This window comes from Hyla sarda, chromosome 1 (genome assembly GCF_029499605.1).
Source record: "Hyla sarda isolate aHylSar1 chromosome 1, aHylSar1.hap1, whole genome shotgun sequence".
Lineage (NCBI taxonomy): Eukaryota > Metazoa > Chordata > Amphibia > Anura > Hylidae > Hyla > Hyla sarda.
The window spans coordinates 303,906,944-303,928,360 of NC_079189.1; the positions used below are offsets into that span (position 1 = coordinate 303,906,944).

At 40.3% G+C, this 21,417-nt stretch overlaps 1 protein-coding gene across 4 annotated transcripts in view; it reads left to right on the plus strand.

Annotated features, from left to right (window-relative positions):
- EPS15L1 (epidermal growth factor receptor pathway substrate 15 like 1) overlaps positions 1–21,417 on the plus strand; it is a 247,297-nt gene that overhangs the window by 103,102 nt on the left and 122,778 nt on the right. For all 4 annotated transcript variants that reach the window (XM_056518167.1, XM_056518165.1, XM_056518164.1 and 1 more), the window contains one exon: positions 14,439–14,603. In XM_056518167.1, coding sequence (XP_056374142.1) covers positions 14,439–14,603 — 165 coding nt within the window. The remainder of the gene's footprint in view (positions 1–14,438; positions 14,604–21,417) is intronic.

Genomic DNA, 21,417 nt, shown 5'->3' on the forward strand with positions numbered 1-21,417 from the left:
CTATCACCTGCACTAACCTGCTGGTAGTGCCTATTAGTGCAGATTAAAATAATGGTTACCTTATCTTCCTAGGGGTGCCATTCCTGAGAGATCAATAAAAATCAAAATATGTTTATTAGGCTCCGAATGCACTTGGGGTATTCCCTGTTTGATTTACAGTCAGCAGAAAGTTGAGCTCTGTTTACAAATCTTATTACTATGCTGTGCATACAAATCGTGCACACGTGTGATATTGTAAGGGTAGTTTCACACCACCTTTTTGCAATACAGTTTTTTTTTCAGGTTTTTGATAAAAAAAAACGTGTTCCTCAAAACCTGACTAAACTGTATCAAAACTTGTGTACAAAGTTTTATCTGCATACGGTTGAAAACCGTATACGGTTTGAAAAATGATGCCCGGTTGCATGCATTTTTTTAAGAAAAAAAACGTATACGTTTTGAACTTTTCACTCCATTATAAATAAAGTTTCACTTGTTTGATTGAAATCCCAAGAAAAAAAACTGTGCAGAGTCAAATACCGTATGGTAAAAACTGGATGGAACCTTACGCACATACAGGTCTGTACGATTCCCATTGACTCCCATGTTTAAAAAAAAATAAAAAAAAAATAAAAAAAAAATAAAAAAAATACGTATACGGGTTAATACAGTCTTTCACCTGGACCAAAAACCGTGGTAGGCCACGGTTTTCTGTCCAGAAAAAAAAAAAGTTAAAAACCGTGTGGTGTGAAAAACGGAGACAACCGTATGCAATATGGTGCATACGGTTTTGAATGGAAAGTCTATGGCCACGGTTTGCTGTATGGTTGCATACGGTTTAACCCCTTAACGACGCAGGACGTATATTTACGTCCTGTGCCGGCTCCCGCGATATGAAGCGGGATCGCACCGCGATCCCGCATCATATCGCGTCGGTCCCGGCGCTCATCAACGGCCGGGACCCGCGGCTAATACCACACATCACCGATCGCGGCGATGTGCGGTATTAACCCTTTAGAAGCGGCGGTCAAAGCTGACCGCCGCTTCTAAAGCGAAAGTGACCCGGCTGCTCAGTCGGGCTGTTCGGGACCGCCACGTTGAAATCGCGGCGTCCCGAACAGCTGACCGGACACCGGGAGGGCCCTTACCTGCCTCCTCGGTGTCCGATCGGCGAATGACTGCTCCGTGCCTGAGATCCAGGCAGGATTAGTCAAGCGCCGATAACACTGATCACAGGCGTGTTAATACACGCCTGTGATCAGGAGGAGAGATCAGTGTGTGCAGTGTTATAGGTCCCTATGGGACCTATAACACTGCAAAAAAAATGTAAAAATAAAAGTGTTAATAAAGGTCATTTAACCCCTTCCCTAATAAAAGTTTGAATCCCCCCCCTTTTCCCATAAAAAAAATAAAACAGTGTAAAAAAAAATAAAATTAAACGTATGTGGTATCGCCGTGTGCGTAAATGTCCGAACTATAAAAAATATATCATTAATTAAACCGTACGGTCAATGGCGTACGCGCAAAAAAATTCCAAAGTCAAAAAAAGCGCATTTTTGGTCACTTTTTATACCATTAAAAAATTTATAAAAAGTGATCAAAAAGTCTGATCAAAACAAAAATCATACCAATAAAAACTTCAGATCACGGCGCAAAAAATGAGTCCTCATACCGCCCTGTACGTGGAAAAATAAAAAAGTTATAGGGGTCAGAAGATGACATTTTTAAACGTATAAATTTTCCTGCATGTAGTTATGATTTTTTCCAGAAGTGCAACAAAATCAAACCTATATAAGTAGGGTATCATTTTAACCGTATGGACCTACAGAATAATGATAAGGTGTAATTTTTACCAAAATATGCACTGCATAGAAACGGAAGCCCCCAAAAGTTACAAAATGGAATTTTTTCTTCGATTTTGTCGCACAATTATTATTTTTTCCGTTTCGCCGTGCATTTTTGGGTAAAATGACTGTCACTGCAAAGTAGAATTGGCGACGCAAAAAATAAGCCATAATATGGATTTTTAGGTGGAAAATTGAAAGGGTTATGATTTTTAAAAGGTAAGGAGGAAAAAACGAAAGTGCAAAAACTGAAAAATCCTGAGTCCTTAAGGGGTTTAAAAAAAAAAAAACGTATCCAAAAACTGTATAGAAAATCGTGGTGTGAACCCACCCTAACGCTGCTGGTTTGCAACCACTAGTTTAGCATGTGTCCTTGTTTTTACCAGCATCAGGCGACCTCCTCTGTGCCATGTGTCTGCTGTGCTTTCTGGTCTTTCTGCTCTCAAGCGTCTCCTGCTGCAGTTCCCACTCTGTCCTTTAGGGTTCGCGCGAGCACTGGCTGTATGTTATAGACACAGAGTGCACTCACTAATGGATTCTCCTGCAATCCCTGCCAGACACTCCCTGTATAAAACTTGCCCCACTTGTTGTCTCATGCCTCAACAAGGTTATGTATTCTGCAATGCTAGGTCTCTGAAGTCTGTCTGTCTGCTGATCCTGTGTTCCTGATCCTGCCTGCCTACTGGACTTTGCCTTTGTCTCTTCCCCTTGCTTAGTGACAATCTACATAATAAGATAAAACACTAAACAAAAAAAGGATTGTTTAGCACGTATTTAAGTGGTAGACGAAAAACACAGAATAGATTGGGTATAGAAGTAAATCAACATTAAAGAGTACCTGTCACCAAACCAAACTTTTAATTTATTGTTCCTTATGTAATGATAAGACACTTAGCTTTTTAATTGATGTTAAAATTCTCAACCATTATATGTTTTTAATGTGATTGCAAAAAACAGCCACCAGGTGGCTCTGTTCTGTTCCCTGCTGCAAGTCAAACAGTTGAGGGTCTATTGACACGGCAGAATTTCCGCTTACGGAATTCTGCTTGCGGAATTTCAACCTCAAATTAAATCCCATAGACTTCTATGGGATTCCACACTCCCATTCACACTTCAGAATTTCGGCTTGCGGAATCTGTGCGGAAATTCCACAAGCAGAATTTGGGAAGGTTGAATAGGAGTGCGGAATCCCATAGAAGTGTATGGGCTTTAATTTGAGGCAGAATTTGGCAAGCGGAAATTCTGCTGTGTGAATAGACCCTTAGTTTTGTCTTCTCCCTGCCTGGCAGGAGACCAAACTCAGGAAGTGCATGCGGGACATGGCGTGGCACAGCTTTCGCATGCTTAAGTTACATTACACCTGCTGGGGAGCGCCCACTTTCTCCTGCCGGGAGCTCACACAATGTGAGCAAGGGTAAAGGTATGATACATACATTTTTTTTTTTTTAAAGGCAGGAGGGGTGTTAGGAATAGTTAGAGAATATAATCTGAGTTAGTTTAGAAAATATGGTTTGATGACCGGTACTCTTAACGACCTTTTAAAGGGGGTATTCCGAGTGAAATGAAGTTATCCACAAAATAGGGGATAAGTGTCAGATCGCAAATAGCCCCGATTCTTTTGTTTTTAACAAAATGGCATCATATACACCTCGACTCTATTCATTGGCTATGGAGCTTACAACGAGAGCCAAGTTTAGCGCTGTCCCCATAATATGTAGTTACAAACTCAATAAAGTGTTTTTGTCAGTGTCTTTAGTATAATGCTCAGTGTGTAACATACCATTACAAGTAGTCACTCAGACATTCAAGAAATTAATGGATTTTTTGGAATATGCCTAAGTAAAAGAGAGATTAGGTTGTTATGAACTTAAAGGGGTACTCTGCCCCTAGACATCTTATCCCCTAACCAAAGGATAGGGGATAAAATGTCAGATCACCTGGGTCCCGCTGCTGGGGACCCCCATGATCTCCGCTGCGGCACCCCGATATCATTACTACACAGAGCACACTAGCTCTGTGCATAATGACGGGCGATACAGGGGCCGGATCATCGTGACGTCACAGCTCTACCCCCTCGTGACGTCACAACACGCCCCCTTAATGCAAGTCTATGGGAGGGGGCGGGATGGCCGCCACGCCCCCTCCCATAGACTTGTATTGAGGGGGCGGGCCGTCGCGAGAGGCAGAGCCATGACGTAACGATGCTCCGGCCCCTGTCATTACGCACGGAGCGAGTGTGCTCTGTGCAGTAATGATAGCGGGGTGCTGCAGCGGAGATCCTAGGGGTCCCCGGCGATCTGACCTCTTATCCCCTATCCTTTGGATAGGGGATAAGATGCTAGGGGCGTAGTACCCCTTTAAGGAACCATGTAACTGGGTCAGTGGCACCTCATTCCCTACCCACATGAGGAAATTGTTTATGTATTTTTACATAGACAGACATCTCATAGTGTAATAGTTGGGCACTAGAGATGAGCTCGCCAAGCCTGGCGACCCGGTATCGCTACGAACTTTCGAGTCACATCAGCTCACCAAACTTTCAAACATTGCCAGGTTTGGCTCACACGAACCTGGCTCTGGGAGTTATTAAAACAGAAGGGATGAAGGAGAAAATGAAAGGAGGAAGTACTGGGAACACTGAGATAATGTCAGGGTAGCCCAGCATACCGTGCAGCTATCAATAAGTTCACATGACCCCAGGTAATCCCATTATTGTTTACATTTAAGTGTCATACAGCTCCCATGCCAATAGAACATAGCATAGGGGTGTGTATAGGAGGCTAAAAAAAGGCCCATGCACTGCATTGCGACTGCCATTTTGAATAAAGAAGGTTGAAAGAGAGCAAGGACTAGTGATCCCAGAAAGCCACAAATACTATAGAATTCCAAAGCAGAGCAAAGCATTGATCAGTGGGCTTACCTCAGACAATGACCTCCTGTCGTCTGCAGTACTGTGCCCAGTGGGTGCACTACACTTCCCAGCCAGCAGTAAACGAGCCCATAAAAGCTATCACATCACAAATACCTAGCAACCAAGCAAAGCAGTAGGTGGACCTGTATTTTAGCATAAATAGGAATTGAAAAGCAGTGTGAAGGTGTAATAGCCATTTAAGGTTAAGTTATTCTTAGTTTCCGGGTTTAATTGAACATATAGTATTTCTATTTGGGTTAACTATGCAGTTAAAAGTATTGAGTCAAAGTAGACAAGCGGCTGAGTGACATCGCCTCCAAAACATATAAATAGTAGCCTCCAATTTTTTTTTTTCTTTTAAATGTCCGGTAAAGGAATTGATGGATGGGGTTGAGGACAGAGTACCCGGGCCATGTCCTCTACCTGTAAGAATGTTGTATGCAGTACCAACACTAGTACAGGTAGCAGCAGTTCGGTCCCTGGTGGTGGTAGTAGTAGCAGCCGTGTCAGCAAGCAAAAGTTCCCACTGTCTTCCAGTGGTTGGTTGTTTTAAAGGATATTACGGCCCTTGTGGACTGGCTTCAGGTACCACTAGTCCACCAATACCTACTGACAGGCATATTGTGTGCATTCGAGAAAGATGCCTAGAAACATTGAATGTGTGGGCAGATAAGAACCATTTCGCCCATCTAGTCTGCCCAATATTTCTGAATACTATGAATAGTCTTTGTCCCTATCTTATATAAAGGATAGCCTTATGCCTGTCCCATGCATGCTTAAACTCCTTTACTGTATTTGCAGTGACCACTTCTGCAGGAAGTACATTCCATGCATCCACTATTCTCTCAGTAAAGTAATACTTCCTTATATTACTTTTAAACTTTTGCCCCTCTTATTTAAAGCTATGCCTACTTGTGGTAGTTTTTCTATTCTTTTTCTCCTTTACTGTGTTAATTTTCTTTATGTATTTAAAGGTTTCTATCATATCCCCTCTCTCTCGTCTTTCTTCCACGCTATACATGTTAAGGTCCTTTTAACCTTTCCTGTTAAGTTTTATCCTGCAACTCATGGAGTAGATAAGTAGCTCTTCCTTGAACTCTCTCCAAAATATCTATATCCTTTTGGAGATATGGTCTCCAGTACTACGCACAATACTTCGTGAGGCCTCTTTTCCTGCTTATACCTCTCCCTATACACCCAAGCATTCTGCTAGCATTTCTCACTGCTCTATGACATTGTCTGCCTACCTTTTAAGTTTTCTGAAACAACGACCCATTAATCCCTTTCCTCAGATACTGAGGCCAGGACTTTATAACATATTCTATATTCTGCCCTTGGTTTTTTTCGCCCAAAGAACATTATCTTGCACTTATTCACATACAATTTTAGGGGAGTTCTCACCATTCCTCTAGTTTATCCAAATACTTTTCCACTTGGCGTATTCCTTCAGGAACATCAACCCTGTTACAAGTCTTTGTGTCATCAGCAAAAAGACAAATACCTTACCATCGAGACCTTCTGCAATATCACTGATCAAGATATTAAACCAAATTGGTCCCACCACAGATCCCTGAGGTACCCCACTGGTAACAAGACCTTGCTCTGACTATATTCCATTGACTACAACCCTCTGCTGTCTGTCCCTAAGCCACTGCCTGATCCATTAACTCCTTAACGATGAAGGACGTATATTTACGTCCTGCGCCCGGCTCCCGCAATATGCCGCAGGGTCACGCGTTGACCCCGCATCATATCGCGGCGGTCCCGGCAGCAATCAACGGCTGGGACCCGCGGCTAATACAGGACATCACCGATCGCGGTGATGCCCTGTGTTAACCCTTCAGACGTGGCGATTAAAGCTGACTGCCGCATCTGAAGCGAAAGTGAAACTATCCGGGCTGCTCAGTCGGGCTGTTCGGGACTGCGGTAGGGAAATCGCAGCGTCCCGAACAGCTTACAGGACACCGGGAGGTTTAAAAAAAAAAAAAAAAGTGTTAATAAAGATCATTTAACACCTTCTCTAATAAAAGTTTGAATCACCCCCCCTTTTCCCATAAAAAAAATAACAGTGTAAATAAAAATAAACGTGGTATAGCCGCGTATGTAAATTTCTGAACTATAAAAATATATCGTTATTTAAACCGCACGGTCAATGGCGTACATGTAAAAAAAAATCCAAAGTCCTAAAAGGCTTATTTTTGGTCACTTTTTATACCATTAAAAAAAATGAATAAAAAGTGATGAAAAAGTCCAATCAAAACAAAAATGGTACCGATAAAAACTTCAGATCACGCCCTGTATGTGGAAAAATAAAAAAGTTAAAGGGGTCAGAATTGGACATTTTTAAACGTATACATTTTCCTGCATGTAGTTATGATTTTTTCCAGAAGTACGACAAAATTAAACCTATATAAGTAGGGTACCATTTTAACCGTGTGGACCTACAGAACAATGATAAGGTGTCATTTTTACCGAAATATGCACTGCGTAGAAACAGAAGCCCCCAAAATTTACAAAATGGTGTTTTTTTCTTCGATTTTGTCGCACAAGGATTTTTTTTTGTTTCGCTGTGGATTTTTGGGTAAAATGACTGTCACTACAAAGTAGAATTGGTGACGCAAAAAATAAGCCATAATATCGATTATTAGGTGGAAAATTGAAAGGGTTATGATTTTTAAAAAGTAAGGAAGAAAAAATGAAAATGCAAAAACCGAAAACCCTGCGTCCTTAAAGGGTTAAACAATATGGGAGTCCTAACTCAATGACTGTAGTTTATTGATAAGTCTTCTAAATCGATGTCTACTACACCTCCTTGATCTATTATTTTAATCACCCAATCAAAAAAATAAACCCATCTGAGATTTTAGATGTTCCACAATCCTATCCTTTGGTAGGGTTTTGATTAATTTCCTTACTATTGATGTCAGACTTACTGGCCTATAGTTGCCTGATTCCTCCCTACTACCTTTCTTATAAATGGGGACAACATTTGTTAATTTCCTATCTTCTGGGATAACTCCTGTTACCAGTGATTGGTTAAATAAATGTTTGTTTTGCTAGTACACCGCTAAGCTCTCTTAACCCCTTAAATGGGCACTCTCATTAAAACTAATTTTTGCTATTGCACTCCTTATGGTAAATAAAAAATATTTCTAATATACTTTGTTTAAAAAAAAAAGAAAAAGTTTTCTATGTTTTATATGTGCTTAAAAAAAGAGCACATTTTCCCCCATCTCATACACAGATGGTATCGCGATCCACCCCACTGGACCACCAGGAATGGTTTAAATGTCCTTTTCGACGCCGCTGTCAACTTTGACAGCGGTGAGCTAAAGGATTAATAGCCGGCTGCAGCAATCGCTGCATGTCTGCTATTAACGCAGGCCCCCAGCTACAAGGATCAGCTGGGGGCCAGCCGGTATGGCGCGGGCTCGAGTCGGGAGCCCACGCAATGCAACGGTTGCCATCTCAGGACGAGCCGGCTTGTCCTTAGACAACAACCGGTTAATAACTTTGGGTCTATCCCATCAGGCTTCTGTGACTTGTCTTAACTTTAGACAGCTAAATTAGAACCTCTTCCTCTGTAAAGACACATGCATCAAAAAATTCATTAGTCTTCCTCCCTGAGGTCCCTTTTCTTCATTTTCTTCTGTAATAACTGAACAGAAGTATTCTTGTTTTATTTTCCTTTTTTTCGTTTATATATCTGAAGAATGCTTTTTCTCCTTTTTTCACTGACTGAGATTTTTTCTCTTCTGCCTGTGCTTTAGAATCTCTTAAAGGTTGTGTACCCTCTTTCTGCATAATGTTATAGATTCCCCTATCTTCATAGCTGTTTTTTTTTTTAAATTTTTTTTATTACTAAATGCAACGGTTTAGAAAAATCTTTTTTCTAAAATCTAAAGCTTTTATTTTTGTGTGATGTGACTCTTATTCATTGTTCTTATATTAACCATGACTGATGATCACTAGATCCCAAGCTTTCACCTATAGTTATATCAGATAGCAAATCACCATTTTTAATAAATACATTTAGGTGCACTACTGTGGTAGACGTAAAAAGTGACATATGGCTAACCCGCAAACTGATGTTAAAATTGAGACATTAGCCAGTATATCCTTATATGAAGGACATACCTGAGCCCACACACCAACGCCAAGGTTTCATCAATGCCAAAGCCGATCCCCATTTGTGAATTCAAAGCCTAAGATGGCCTCCTTCTGGGTTGGCTCTTTAACTACTTGTTGTAGAGATAATCCCAATAGGGAATTTAGAATACCTGCTGAATAACCACCTCTAAAACTTTCGGTATAAAGCCAGTTTTGAGATTTTTTTTTTTTCATCTTCCAAAAAGGAGGCAAAATTTGATTTTTGTAGGGTCAAGCTTGCCACAGCTTTACAACAGCAAACACCTGCTGAATGGGGGTCCACTGTCTGCTCCTCAGTGAGTCAATCATTAACTCCCTCTGCCTGCTTTACCCCTGCAAGAAGCAGGAGCAGCATCTTCACATTGAAAACATGATGATGACAACATTTTTGCATCCAGTATTTCGGCCTGACATGAATCGTCACCAAAGGGATGTACTACTACTACCAGCCAGGCCTACACATAGACAACCTACCAATGTTTTATTTTTATTTTTGTATTTTTGTATTTATTTATTTTTTTCAAAATTTATAAAAGCTATTTGTGTACATATCCTTTCTTGTTGCATCTTTCAAAAAGGTTTTTTGATAACTTTAAAATTTTACTAAAGGGATTTCATTAATGTCCACAGGTTTTTACTATTTTGAGATACCATCACCAATGCTGGTGCAATTCCCAAAAGGGATATATTTTGGAACATTTGGAAAGGGCAATTGTGTCTTCCATATGTCTTTTGTGTGCATTTTAACACGGGCAGGCATCTCCCAACAACCAGAAATACTTTATGCTCCTTTTTTTGTATTAAAAAGCGTACAAAACTGCCAGCACCGTGTGTTTTTAAACATGATGTTAGTTACCATGGCTTCCCGCATGTCTCTGTAATGTTGACATTAATTTAGTCTTGAAACCACTTTATAATTACTTTGAATACATTCCTAGGTGACCATAGCAGTGTTATACACTTGTTTTGAGGCTTATTTCGTTGACGAATCACGGAGAACATGTTTGCCACAAACCAACATTTTCCAGAAGTTTGAGGAACCCGGTACATTTGAAAACCTTGCTCACATCTTGTGGGCGCCACATTGATAATCAGTGGATGTGTATAGACTTAAGGGGAGATTTATCAAGCTATCTTATTGTAAGAGTCTCTTTGTTGCCATAGTAACCATTCAGAGCATAACTTTCCACTGCAGAGATGAACACATCCCCTAGGAACAGGAGTACAAAAGCACCCTCCTAGGCATTCACCTAGGCAAGCTTTCAGAAGCTGCCTGAGTACCACAAGCGAAGAGACTAAGAGACTGTTCGCACTGAGTCTTCCACCAAGAACCCAAGCACAATACCATGATGTCAAAGAACAAATAGTGTAACATCTTGCACCCTCCATCTATTCTCTGTGCTCATGGCAAGTTCCCTGACCTAGCACTAGCTCCTGATGCCCCCCGGTTAGCGTGCCTGCAAGCTCTCTGCCTCTAGCATAACGCAGGCACACAGAGCCAGGAGGCATCGGGAGCATCAATTCGCTGAAGGAGCGAACACTTGCTCAGAGAACTCTCCATGAACACAGAGAATAAAATAATGCAGACATTTTTCCTTGTCTCTGCCTTCTTTTTATCCTCTCCTGTTTGCATATGAAAATCAGTGTATTGGGTGGAGCTTCTGACTGATGCTTGGTTTGCTTTTAACTTTATTTCCTAGCACTCTTTAGTGCAGATGCTTATTCCTGTGCTGCATCAAGAATTTAATCTTCATAATGATAGTCATCTCTTCTCTCTAACTCCTCACACAGCGTACAGTGTTATTTATAGTAAATAATATCCCTCCTCCCTTCCCTCCTGCCAAGTAAATGAAATGTTACAGACTGATTAAATTGACAGCTATACAGTACAAAATGTTTATTTACCTCATCCTGGCCAGTGAATATTTAGTCAGTTAACTATTCAGTATAACAGCTGTATTCTGCAGTCTATTTGGTTGTATATTGACTGTGTGAGAAGAACTGAGCATGTCTGACCAAAAGAGACGTATCGTGTGACAACAAGCAAAAAACAAGAGAGCATTCAGGCTATATTGGTAGGTCTGCCCTCCAAAAGTGATTCCTAATAATTAATTGTTGTTGCAAATATTTTTAATTTCAAATAATGCATCTGTTTAGACCTATGTAGCTTCATGGTAAAACCTCTTTTTAAACCACATCTCAAGATCTGTTTTACACAACCCTACTCTGCCCGACACTAGTGACGATTTTTTTTTCTATTTTCAAGCATAAGTATATCACAAAACCATACCTACGCAGAGGGAAATTAATCAAACAAAAAACTAGGAACAAGTCTCATCCATATCAAAATCAAGAGGGGTTACAATAAAAAGATCACAATGCAATTGTCATTGGCCTAAAAGTGGGAAATCAAGGAACAGCAAAGAAAAGAGGGCAGGGGGGGGGGGGGGGGATGGAAGTTAAAAAGGGCAGGGGAGAAAAAAGGTAGGGAGACAAGGAAACCACACAGCAAACACACAAACTAGAAGCAGAAACAGACAAGACTCCAAATAGGGTAGGAGGTGGGAGGTCCCCCGACAACCCAGTAACGGAGGTTCACTAGTGCCAATCTTATTAAGCCTGTTACACAACTCTGTATCAGGCCGGTGGGGCTATACGAACAGACACTTGGTCATTCTTGTAGCCTTTTCTTTTTACAGTGGGCGATGTGTGGCCGACAAATGTATTATTATTTTTTTTTTTTTTTTAACTTGCCAAAAAACCCTGAACGAGCATTTAATTTTTGGAAAAGGTCAAGCTCAAGCTGAAACCATTCTACAGCTATACTACAGCTATACTAGAATAAAAAAAGAAAGTCTTTTGTTAAATAACTGAAGTTTAGTAGGAGAGAGAGAGTAAACAAAGAGATATTTACCACAATTTTGTGGGCTTCTTCAATAGTTGAGAGCATTGTTGTTGTGCTTAAAACTCTTCTGGTTTCTTGTTTTTCCCAGGCCTCTGTCATTTCCGTCCACCACTTGTTATTAAAATAAACGTACATTTATATTATATGTAGTATTCTTTTTTTTTTATAATTTTTTTTGTGAATGTTATCAATCGTGGGGACGATTATTATACTGCCAGATATAGTTCTGGGTTTACCAATGTGATACTGTATGAGGAATCATGGGATTGATAGCATAGCACAATTTAGGAAAATGAAGATGGCATCTGATCAGGAGCAGATAGGAGTCTAAACTGCTTAGAAGAGAATATAATATAAAAGAAGTCCAGTGTGTGATGAACAGATTGGGTTCAGCTCAGACTCTCACAGTCTGACCAGGATGCCATACATGATGCTTATGTCTTTTATTTCAGTCTACACACAAGCTTAGCTTCTTTAAGGATGTGGTTTGTCTGGTTTTCATCCTCCTTAGCCTATTTTTGATAACACATTTAAACAATATCTTTCCAGATGAGCATCATTTGTATTGAGTTAAAAATCCAGCTGCAAACAATAAATGAAGGCATGATCTTTTTAGCGTAAAAATTTTATTTATTTGATAGCCCCTGTTTTGGACTTTTAGTGGTTGGAGAAGTATTAATTGCTTAGCCAGATACCGTATTTTTTTTTCTTTTTTATATGTCACAATACCAGCAAAAAAATATTGTGGCATATTCCACGTTCTACCTTCCCCATTGACCTTATCAGACTGAGCTATGTGTTTCGACAAACTGTAAAAGGTTAGTGATTTCCCCCCCAACCTGCTCCCCCCCCCCCCCCCCAGGTACCCCTCTAAGCCTTGGCATAGCACAGTAAGAGTTTTGCCTGAATTGCCCCTGTATGTTCCTTAACATAGTACTTCTTAAGCCAAACAATGCCCCACTAGTAGTTATAGCCAGACAGTGTTGCCCACAACTGTACCACAGCCTCACAGGCTTTGATCAGTGCAGGGAAGAGAAAACTAAACTGCTATCTGATAATGTCTCTTTTCTCATCAAAAAGTAGCTGCTGACTTTTTGACAAAGTTTGTTTTGACAGCTGTGTGCTTCACTATAATATGTATGCCCTGATGGCTGGGGGCAGAAACCAGAAGAGAAAAGCAAGCACGTAAAAATATTCACACCAGCCCTTTTAATAACACTAATCAATAACGTTAATAAATACACAGGCCCAAAGAGTACTCTGATTATACTTACCTGTCCTTTGTGCCAGGGCTGCAAAAAGTAAAATAACAAACTTGAACTTTCCTCATGCCGTTTCACTTCCAGTGTCATGTAACTGGCCTGTGCCCGGCCCTCTCTCTGCTGCCCAGGCCCATTACATGACACTGCGCTCAACGTATTACTAGTGGAGGAGGGACATCTCTGTGGCCGGCAATAAGCTCAGCGCAGTGTGAAGCATCGGGTTCCAGGATGCGAAAGAAGAGGGGGCCCAGAAGACAGAAGAGCAATATTGGCGCATCAGGGCACTGTGGGAGTTAAGTTTAAATTTTATTTGACTTTTTGCAGCTGGGCTGTCATGGACAGATAAAATGTTTCATCAGGGTACTTCTGTAAGAACATTTTGAATGATGTGTACATGAGTGTATGAGAGCTACACCTCCTCTGTGGAGAAATACAATGAACAAGTCTTAGAAAAATGGAGACCCTTGCCTCACAAATATATATCTACAGGTATGTATATTTTACAATAGTGCACAATTGGAACAATTTATACAAAATTAACAAACTACACAACAGTAACACCAAGGTTTATGAACCCAACTTAAACCTTGTCCTACAATCAATCCCCAACTACATGAAAAAGTGCATATAAAGCCTCAAAATAACAAAAGGAATACAAAACCTAGTTGGATGTGCAAGACTGCAAAAAAAATGGTGTCAAAGGAAAAAAGACCTGCTGTTAGAATATCAGCTTTGCCAGGGGTAAAATCACATTGTAAGGTATATGAATTTATATCCTGAGAAACGGCCAATGAGATACATTAAAAAGGAAAATATAAAAACATGAAAGCAGCGTGTCTCATTCTACAGGACTGCATACTGAAGATGGAAAGCTAAATTACAGGAGGAGGGCAAGCCATGGAGATGCACTTCATTGCAAAAAAAATGCAGGTGCATATAAACAAAATTAAAACTTAGTCTCAGTACTTCAGTTCCATTGGAGAGTCATATCGCATGTCACAAGTAAAAAGTGTTCACATAAGTCAACAATAAAAACTATAACAGCTGTATCAGGAAATGAAGCCCAATTATGTGTTAGGCAAAAGCATGTAAGTACATTACCCACACCAGTCACAAACCAATATCATTTTGAACGATAGTTTTGGGGAAAAATGTATACTTTAAAATATATGAAAAATAAATTGGCTTATAAAGCATATTTCCATGATGTCCACTTTCCCAAAAGTATTAACTCATTGGCCAATATTTAATCCTGCGCCAATTTGTTTATATTTGTTCATATAAGGTGATGGTTGGGGACTGCACAGAAAAGCATTGCATACCACGGGCTGTGCTCTAGAGCATATGAATTAATACATGTCTGTCTGTTTTATATTCCTTTTTTCCAGGCTCGAAGTAAATTGTCCCAGCTTCAGGAGAGTCAGCAGGAAATGAACAAAACTATTGAGCAATACAACAATGCACTGAATGGAGACCATGGAGGAAGTTTGAATAACTTATCGGATGTTGAGGCCTTTTCCTCGAAAGAGAGGCTGGAGCTTTCCACAGTAGCGGTGAGAAACAGCACTGATTCAGGCCCTAAAGAAGCGGTTCCTGGTAACCATCATTTCGTAACAATGTGCCCGTAGACTAATTGCTCTACACACTTGGTTGTTTTTTCCCCCCAACATTATATGTTTTTCAGATCTGACAATTTCTCATTACAAGTGATAAATTGTGCAATAATAGTTTCTGGGGTTTTATTACAATTGGCTACTTAACTGGTTAACGACCAAGGACTGGTTAACAACCACACGTCCTTGTGCCGTTAACGGTGTAGTGCACGGGCTCAGCTGATTCTTGTAGCTGAGGGCCGGCGTTAAAAGCCGACATGCGGCGACTGCCGCAGCCACTATTAACCCTTTAGATTGCCGCATTCAGTCTAAAGGGGCTTTTAAAAATTTAAACACTCTCTTGGGGTAGACTGAGGTAGTCGGAGGGCTATCCTCTCCTTCTGTGTCTGCTTTGCTTTGAGAATGATAAAGCATGGCAGGACCAGGCTTAATCAATTGAGTGCAGAGCACGCAGATCAATGTGGTTCTATGGAACCACATTGATCTGTATGAGGAATCTAATGATTTCTCCTAAAAGTCCCCTAAGGTAAGGGAACTTAGTGTATAAAAATAAAAAAAGTTTTAAAAAACCACACATTAACCCCTTCCTTATTAAAAGTTTAAAACACCCCCTTTTCCCAAATTCCATATAAAAAATATAAAAACATTAAAAAAAATAAACGTGGAATCGCAGCATGCATAAATGTCTGAACTATAAAAAAATATAACATTAACCCCTTAAGGACCAAGCCCATTTTCACCTTAAGGACCAGAGCGTTTTTTGCACATCTGTCCACTGTCACTTTAAGCATTAATAACTCTGGGATGCTTTAACTTTTCAGTCTGATTCAGAGATTGTATTTTAATGACATATTCTACTTTGTTAGTGGTAAATTTTCGTCGATACTTGCATTCTATCTTGGTGAAAAATTCCAAAATTTGAGGAAAAACTTGAAAGTGTAGCATTTTTCTAACTTTGTAACTCTGTGCTTGTAAGGAAAATATTATAAAGTTGACATGTTTTTACTTTTGGAAGACATCAGAGGGCTTCAAAGTTCAGCAGCAATTTTCTAATTCTTCACAAAATTTTCAAATTTGGAATTTTCCATGTACCAATTCAGTTTTGAAGTGCATTTGAAGGGCCTTCATATTAGAAATTCCCCAATAAATGACAACATTATAAAAACTGCACCCCTCAAAGTATTCTAAATGACATTCAGAAAGTTTAACCCTTTAGGCGTTTCACAGGAATAGCAGCAAAGTGAAGGAGAAAATTCTAAATCTTCATTTTTTACACTTGCATGTTCTTGTAGACCCAGTTTTTGATTTTTTTTACAAGGGGTAATTGGAGAAAAAGCCCCCCCACATTTGTAACCCAATTTCTCTCAAGTAAGGAAATACCTCATATGTGTATGTCAAGTGCTCTGTTGGTTCACTTCAAGGCTCAGAAGGGATGGAGCGACAATGGGATTTTGGAGAGGGAGTTTTTCTGACATGGTTTTTGGGGGGCATGTCACATTTAGGAAGCCTCTATGGTGCCAGAACAGCAGAAAAAACCCACATTGCATACTATTTTGGAAACTACACCCCTCAAGGAGCTTAACAAGGGGTACAGTGAGCCTTAAGACCCCACAGGTGTTTTACGCCTTTTCGTAAAAGTCGAATGTGTAAATGAAAAAAATATTTTTTCCACTAAAGTGCAGTTTTTCCCCCAAATTTACAATCTTTACTAAGGGTAATGGGAGCAAATGTTGCAAAACTACAACTCCCAGCATGTACTGATCACCAAAGGCCATGCTGGGAGATGTAGTTATGCAACAGCTGTAGGTGCGCAACTACAACTCCCACCATGCCGAGACAGCTGTTTGGGCATGCTGGGATTTTCAGTTTTGCAACATCTGGAGGGCTACAGTTTAGAGACCACTGCACAGTGATCTCCAAACTATGGCCCGCCAGATGTTGCAAAACTACAAATCCCAGCATGCCCAGACAGCAAACTGCTGTGTGGGCATGCTAGGAGTTGTAGTATTGCAAGATCTAGAGGGCCACAGTTTAGAGATCACTGCGCAGTGATCTCCAAACTGTAGCCCTCCAGCTGTTGCAAAACTGCAAATCCCAGCATGCCCAAAAAGCAAACAGCTGTCTTGGCATGCTGGGAGTTGTAGTTTTGCTACATCTGGAGGGCTACAGTTTAGAGACCACTGGATTTGTTCATTGCGCGGGGTGCCTGCTGATAGATCTCAGCAGTCACCCCAGTCCAGTGCGCGACCAAAATTCCCACGGGCTTACAGGCACGCCCTTGGTCCATAAGTACCAGCGAGCAAGGGCATACTCATACACCCGTACCAGCGAGCAAGGGCATACTCATACGCCCGTGGTCCTTAAGGGGTTAATTAAACCGCACAGCCAATGGCGTATATGTAAAACAAATGCCAATGTCCAAAAGTCAAAAAAGTCCCATCAAAACAAAAATGGTACTGATGAAAACTTCAGATCATGGCGCACAAAATGTACCCATATACCCCCGTATATGTAAAAATAAAAAAATTATAGGGGTCAGAAGAGGAAATTTTAAACCTACTAATTTTCGTGCATAAAGTTATAATTTTTTAGCAGAAGTAAAACAAAATCAAACCTATATAAGTTGGGTATCATTTTAATCGTATGGGCCTACAGAATAAAGATAAGGTGTCATTTGTACAAAAAAAGTGTGCTGCATAGAAACGGAAGCCCCCAAAATTACATTATGCTTTTTTCTTTTCAATTTAGTCTGGTCTGCTGGGAGGCAGATTAGAACAGAAGACCCCAAGAGAGCGGCAGAGGCCGATGAGGGGACCTATGTCTGCCATCTTGTGCCGCAAGTGATCAAATCAGCCATTTAAAGTGCCGCACTGCTGCAGATGTCATTATCTGTATTGATCACTGCGTCTGAGGGGTTAATTGTGGACATCAGTGCGATCGCTGATGTCCGCCATTACCAGTGTTTCCACGGCTGCTGACAGCTGCTGGGACCTGCCAAGCATGAAGCAAGCGCAGCTCCTACACTTGTCATAGCTACACCGTAAATGTACTACGCTATGCGCAAAGTTTCTCGCTGCAGCGATGTACATTTATGGCGCATGTACTTAAGGGGTTAATGGCAAATAACAGTACCAGTATGTCAGCCACAGAAGCTGTCTGTTACAAAAAGTGCTAAACACAGCCCAATGTTCAGTATGAGTTCAGCCTCTAGATCACTCTTTTGAGTAATCTGCTGGAATACCACAGATTGTTAAACCATATTCCCACATCCATGTGGAGAATTAAAGTTATCTAGGCATGTAAAGTTGATGTCCTATCCTCTAGATAGGTCATCAATTTCTCACCTCCATGACTGCACTACAGGAGTCAGTTTCTTTATCTGTAGGGACAAGAGAAGAGTAACACGAGAGGTTAAATGCCCTTATCCTACCATTTTTCACCAGTCCTTTTCCTGTCTGTCTGTAGGGGTGTAAAGTGGATCCCATTTGTTACCTGACTAGGCCAACATGATTGAGTAGGGACTGCTCTCCTTCCTTCCCCCTGTACAGCTGGCATTTAAAACAATCCATTACTCTTTTTGGGAGGGGGAGGTGGGGGGGTGGTGTGGCATATTATGGGAGCTCTGTCTGCTGTGGCCTGTTTGGGGAAATTTAAAGGGTCACTCTCATTAAAACTAATTTTTCCTATTGCACTCCTTATGGTAAATGAAAAATATTTTTTATATACTTTGTTTTAAAAAAATGACGTTTTCAATGTTTTATTTGTGCTTAAAAAAGCTCAAGAGCACATTTTCCCCCAACTCATACACAGACTTTGGACCAAAGTTCAAACACAGGAAGTGCAGCCTGGAGTGCTGAGGGGGGGGGGGGGGGTGTCCAGCCTCATCCAATCATAGCTCCTCTCACACATAACTGCCAAATGCTGTTGGTTGGACACCCCCCCTCAGCACTCCAGGCTGCACTTCCTGTGTTTGGACTTTGGTCCAAAGTCTGTGTATGAGTTGGGGGAAAATGTGCCCTTGAGCTTTTTTAAGCACAAATAAAACATTGAAAACGTAATTTTTTTTTAAACAAAGTATATTAGAAATATTTTTCATTTACCATAAGGAGTGCAATAGCAAAAATCTGTTTTAATGAGAGTGCCCATTTAAATGCTAATTCAAGCATTCCAAAAAAGAAAGACAGTAAGAAGCACAATGTCAAATGTTTACTTTGTAGTGGTCACAAATTTATGATGTGCGAAAGTCGCACGTAGGCAAAAAATAAAAATAAAAAAATCGCAAACTTCCTTACAAAAAGTCACAAGTCTGCTCCGGGTCTGACCTGGAGTACAAAACTCCTTAACGATAGCAAATTTAAAAAGTGGCCCAAAAAAAAGTCTCAACTGTTTTTTTTTTTTTTTTTTTTTTTTTTTTTATTGCTTATGCACTCCAAATGTATCAACCCCTTAAGGACACTGCCAATTTAATTTTTGCATTTTCGTTTTTTCTTCCTCGCCTTATAAAAATCATAGCTCTCTACAGACGAGTATGAGGGCTTGTCTTTTGCATGACCAGTTTTCCTTTGTAACGACATCACTCATTTTACCATAAAATGTATGGCACAACCAAAAATATACTATTTGTGTGGGGAAATTGAAAAGAAAACCGCAATTTTGCCAATTTCCGAAGGTTTCATTTCAGGCCATACAATTAACGGTAACAATGATATGTTTTCTTTATTCTGTGGGTCAATATGATTAAAATGATACCCATGATTACATACTTTTCTGTTATTGTACTGCTTAAAAAAATCTAAAACTTTTTAACCAAATTAGTGGCCGGCATTTATCATTGTAGATGTAAATGAAGCATTTTCTACACCTTTTTTGTGTGCTGATAATGTGTAGGAGCATGAAATTTATTACATGGTCAGAGTATTTGATACATTTTGTGCAGTTAAATATTTTCTGAAATTTCTCTCTACACATACATCAAAAAGCTAAGCTAAGTCTGGGCTGGTGTAGTTTAGAGTCTTTTCAGTGGCTTTGCTCCTTTTTTGCGCCTTTTCATAAAAAGGCGCAGTTAATAAATCCCTTCCATATCATGTGTATTGCCAAAATCAGTGGATTGCAACTCAAAATCAGCAAAAATGTGTAAACCAAATTGCGCAAAAAAGGCGCAAATAAACCCTACTTGCTCCTTTTTTGTGCCTTTTGTAGACATAAAAAACAGTCTAAAGGCAATAATAAATGTCAGCCAGTATGTTTAAAATCCCTCTATTTTGACGACCTATAACTACTTCATTTTTCTGTATAAGGGCTAATTTTTTGCGCTCCATCGTGTTGGTATACGTAATCTGTTTGTATTTTTTCTGTCATCTCAGATTCCATCTGAGATGGAATTTCTATCTTTACCGGTAAAAAACTGTGTTTTCAAAGTTTCCAGAAATATTACATCTCCACGAAGGACCCAGAAAAGAGACTAGCTGTTCCCAAGAAGGTCCATAAAAAGACTTACAGTACTGAAAGGACCTCCTGAACATCAGTGCACTAGTGGGAGTTACTGTCTCATTTTAAGTCTAAAACATCTGTACAAAGTAATAAAATACAAATGTTTCAAGATGGATACGATCAATTCCACAATTCATCTCGTTCTGAACAATGCACTACAAATCCCTCTCCACTTCCCTCACTATTTGTCTAATTCAATACATTGAGGTAATGGCACCTTTTGGATTCGCAGGATGTCTACTACCACATCCTTTTCAACTCCAATCATCAGACGTTCCTAAAGTTAGCTATCTTCATGAACAATAGGCAAACGTCTGCATATGTTCACCAGACATTACAGGCTTCAACTTCATGGTGTGCAAGACCTGTCTTTTGGCACAGAAAGTTCTCTAGGCAGTAGTCTCTCCCTAAGTAAGGTATTTTTTGGTAGGCTCCTGTTCTGCTGTCATGTAGGTGAGGAGAGAAAATAGGATTAGTTTTACTTGTATAATTCACTAGTAAAGTAGGGTAGGGAAGGGGTTTTTAATCTCTTGTGTTGTGCCGTTCATGTCCCGATATGTCAAGGTACTGACATTCATCTTTGCATGCTCACATATGTTTAAATATGTAAAATACAAAAATTTTGCAGTTTGTAAATCAGTGCTTACAATACAAACTTTTGGAACCACATTTTATCTGTAGATTAGCATATCAGCTCCTGTCTCCTTTGCGACCTGCTGAGCATTTTGCCACAATGGCAGTGCACTTTCTGGGGCCTATTGTGACACGCTTTGCATTATGGGAGCAATAGCCAGCTGCTGTCTTGGGTCCTATTGTGACATGCTTAGCATTCTGGAACAATGGCCCGCTGCTGTTTACGGCCCTATTGTGACATGCTGAACGTACCACAACAATGTCCAGCTGCTGTCTAGGGTCCTATTGTGACATGCTTAGCATTCTGGAACAATGGCCCGCTGCTGTCTACGGCCCTGTTGTGACATGCTGAACGTACCACAACAATGTCCAGCTGCTGTCTAGGACCCCATTGTGACATGCTCAGCATTCTGCAATAATGGCAAACTGTTGCTGTTGAGGGCCACATGCTTAATATTCCAGAACAATGTTCAGCTGCTGTCTAGGGCTTTATTGTGACATGCTTAGCATTATCAGTAAGACTAATCCTATTTATAACACTGCAGGAGTCTGACTCCCTGCACCCCCCATTGATGAGCTGTTGTAAGGAGCCGCAGTGCTTGTGCGAGTATTGCAGCCTCTTTAATGTTTA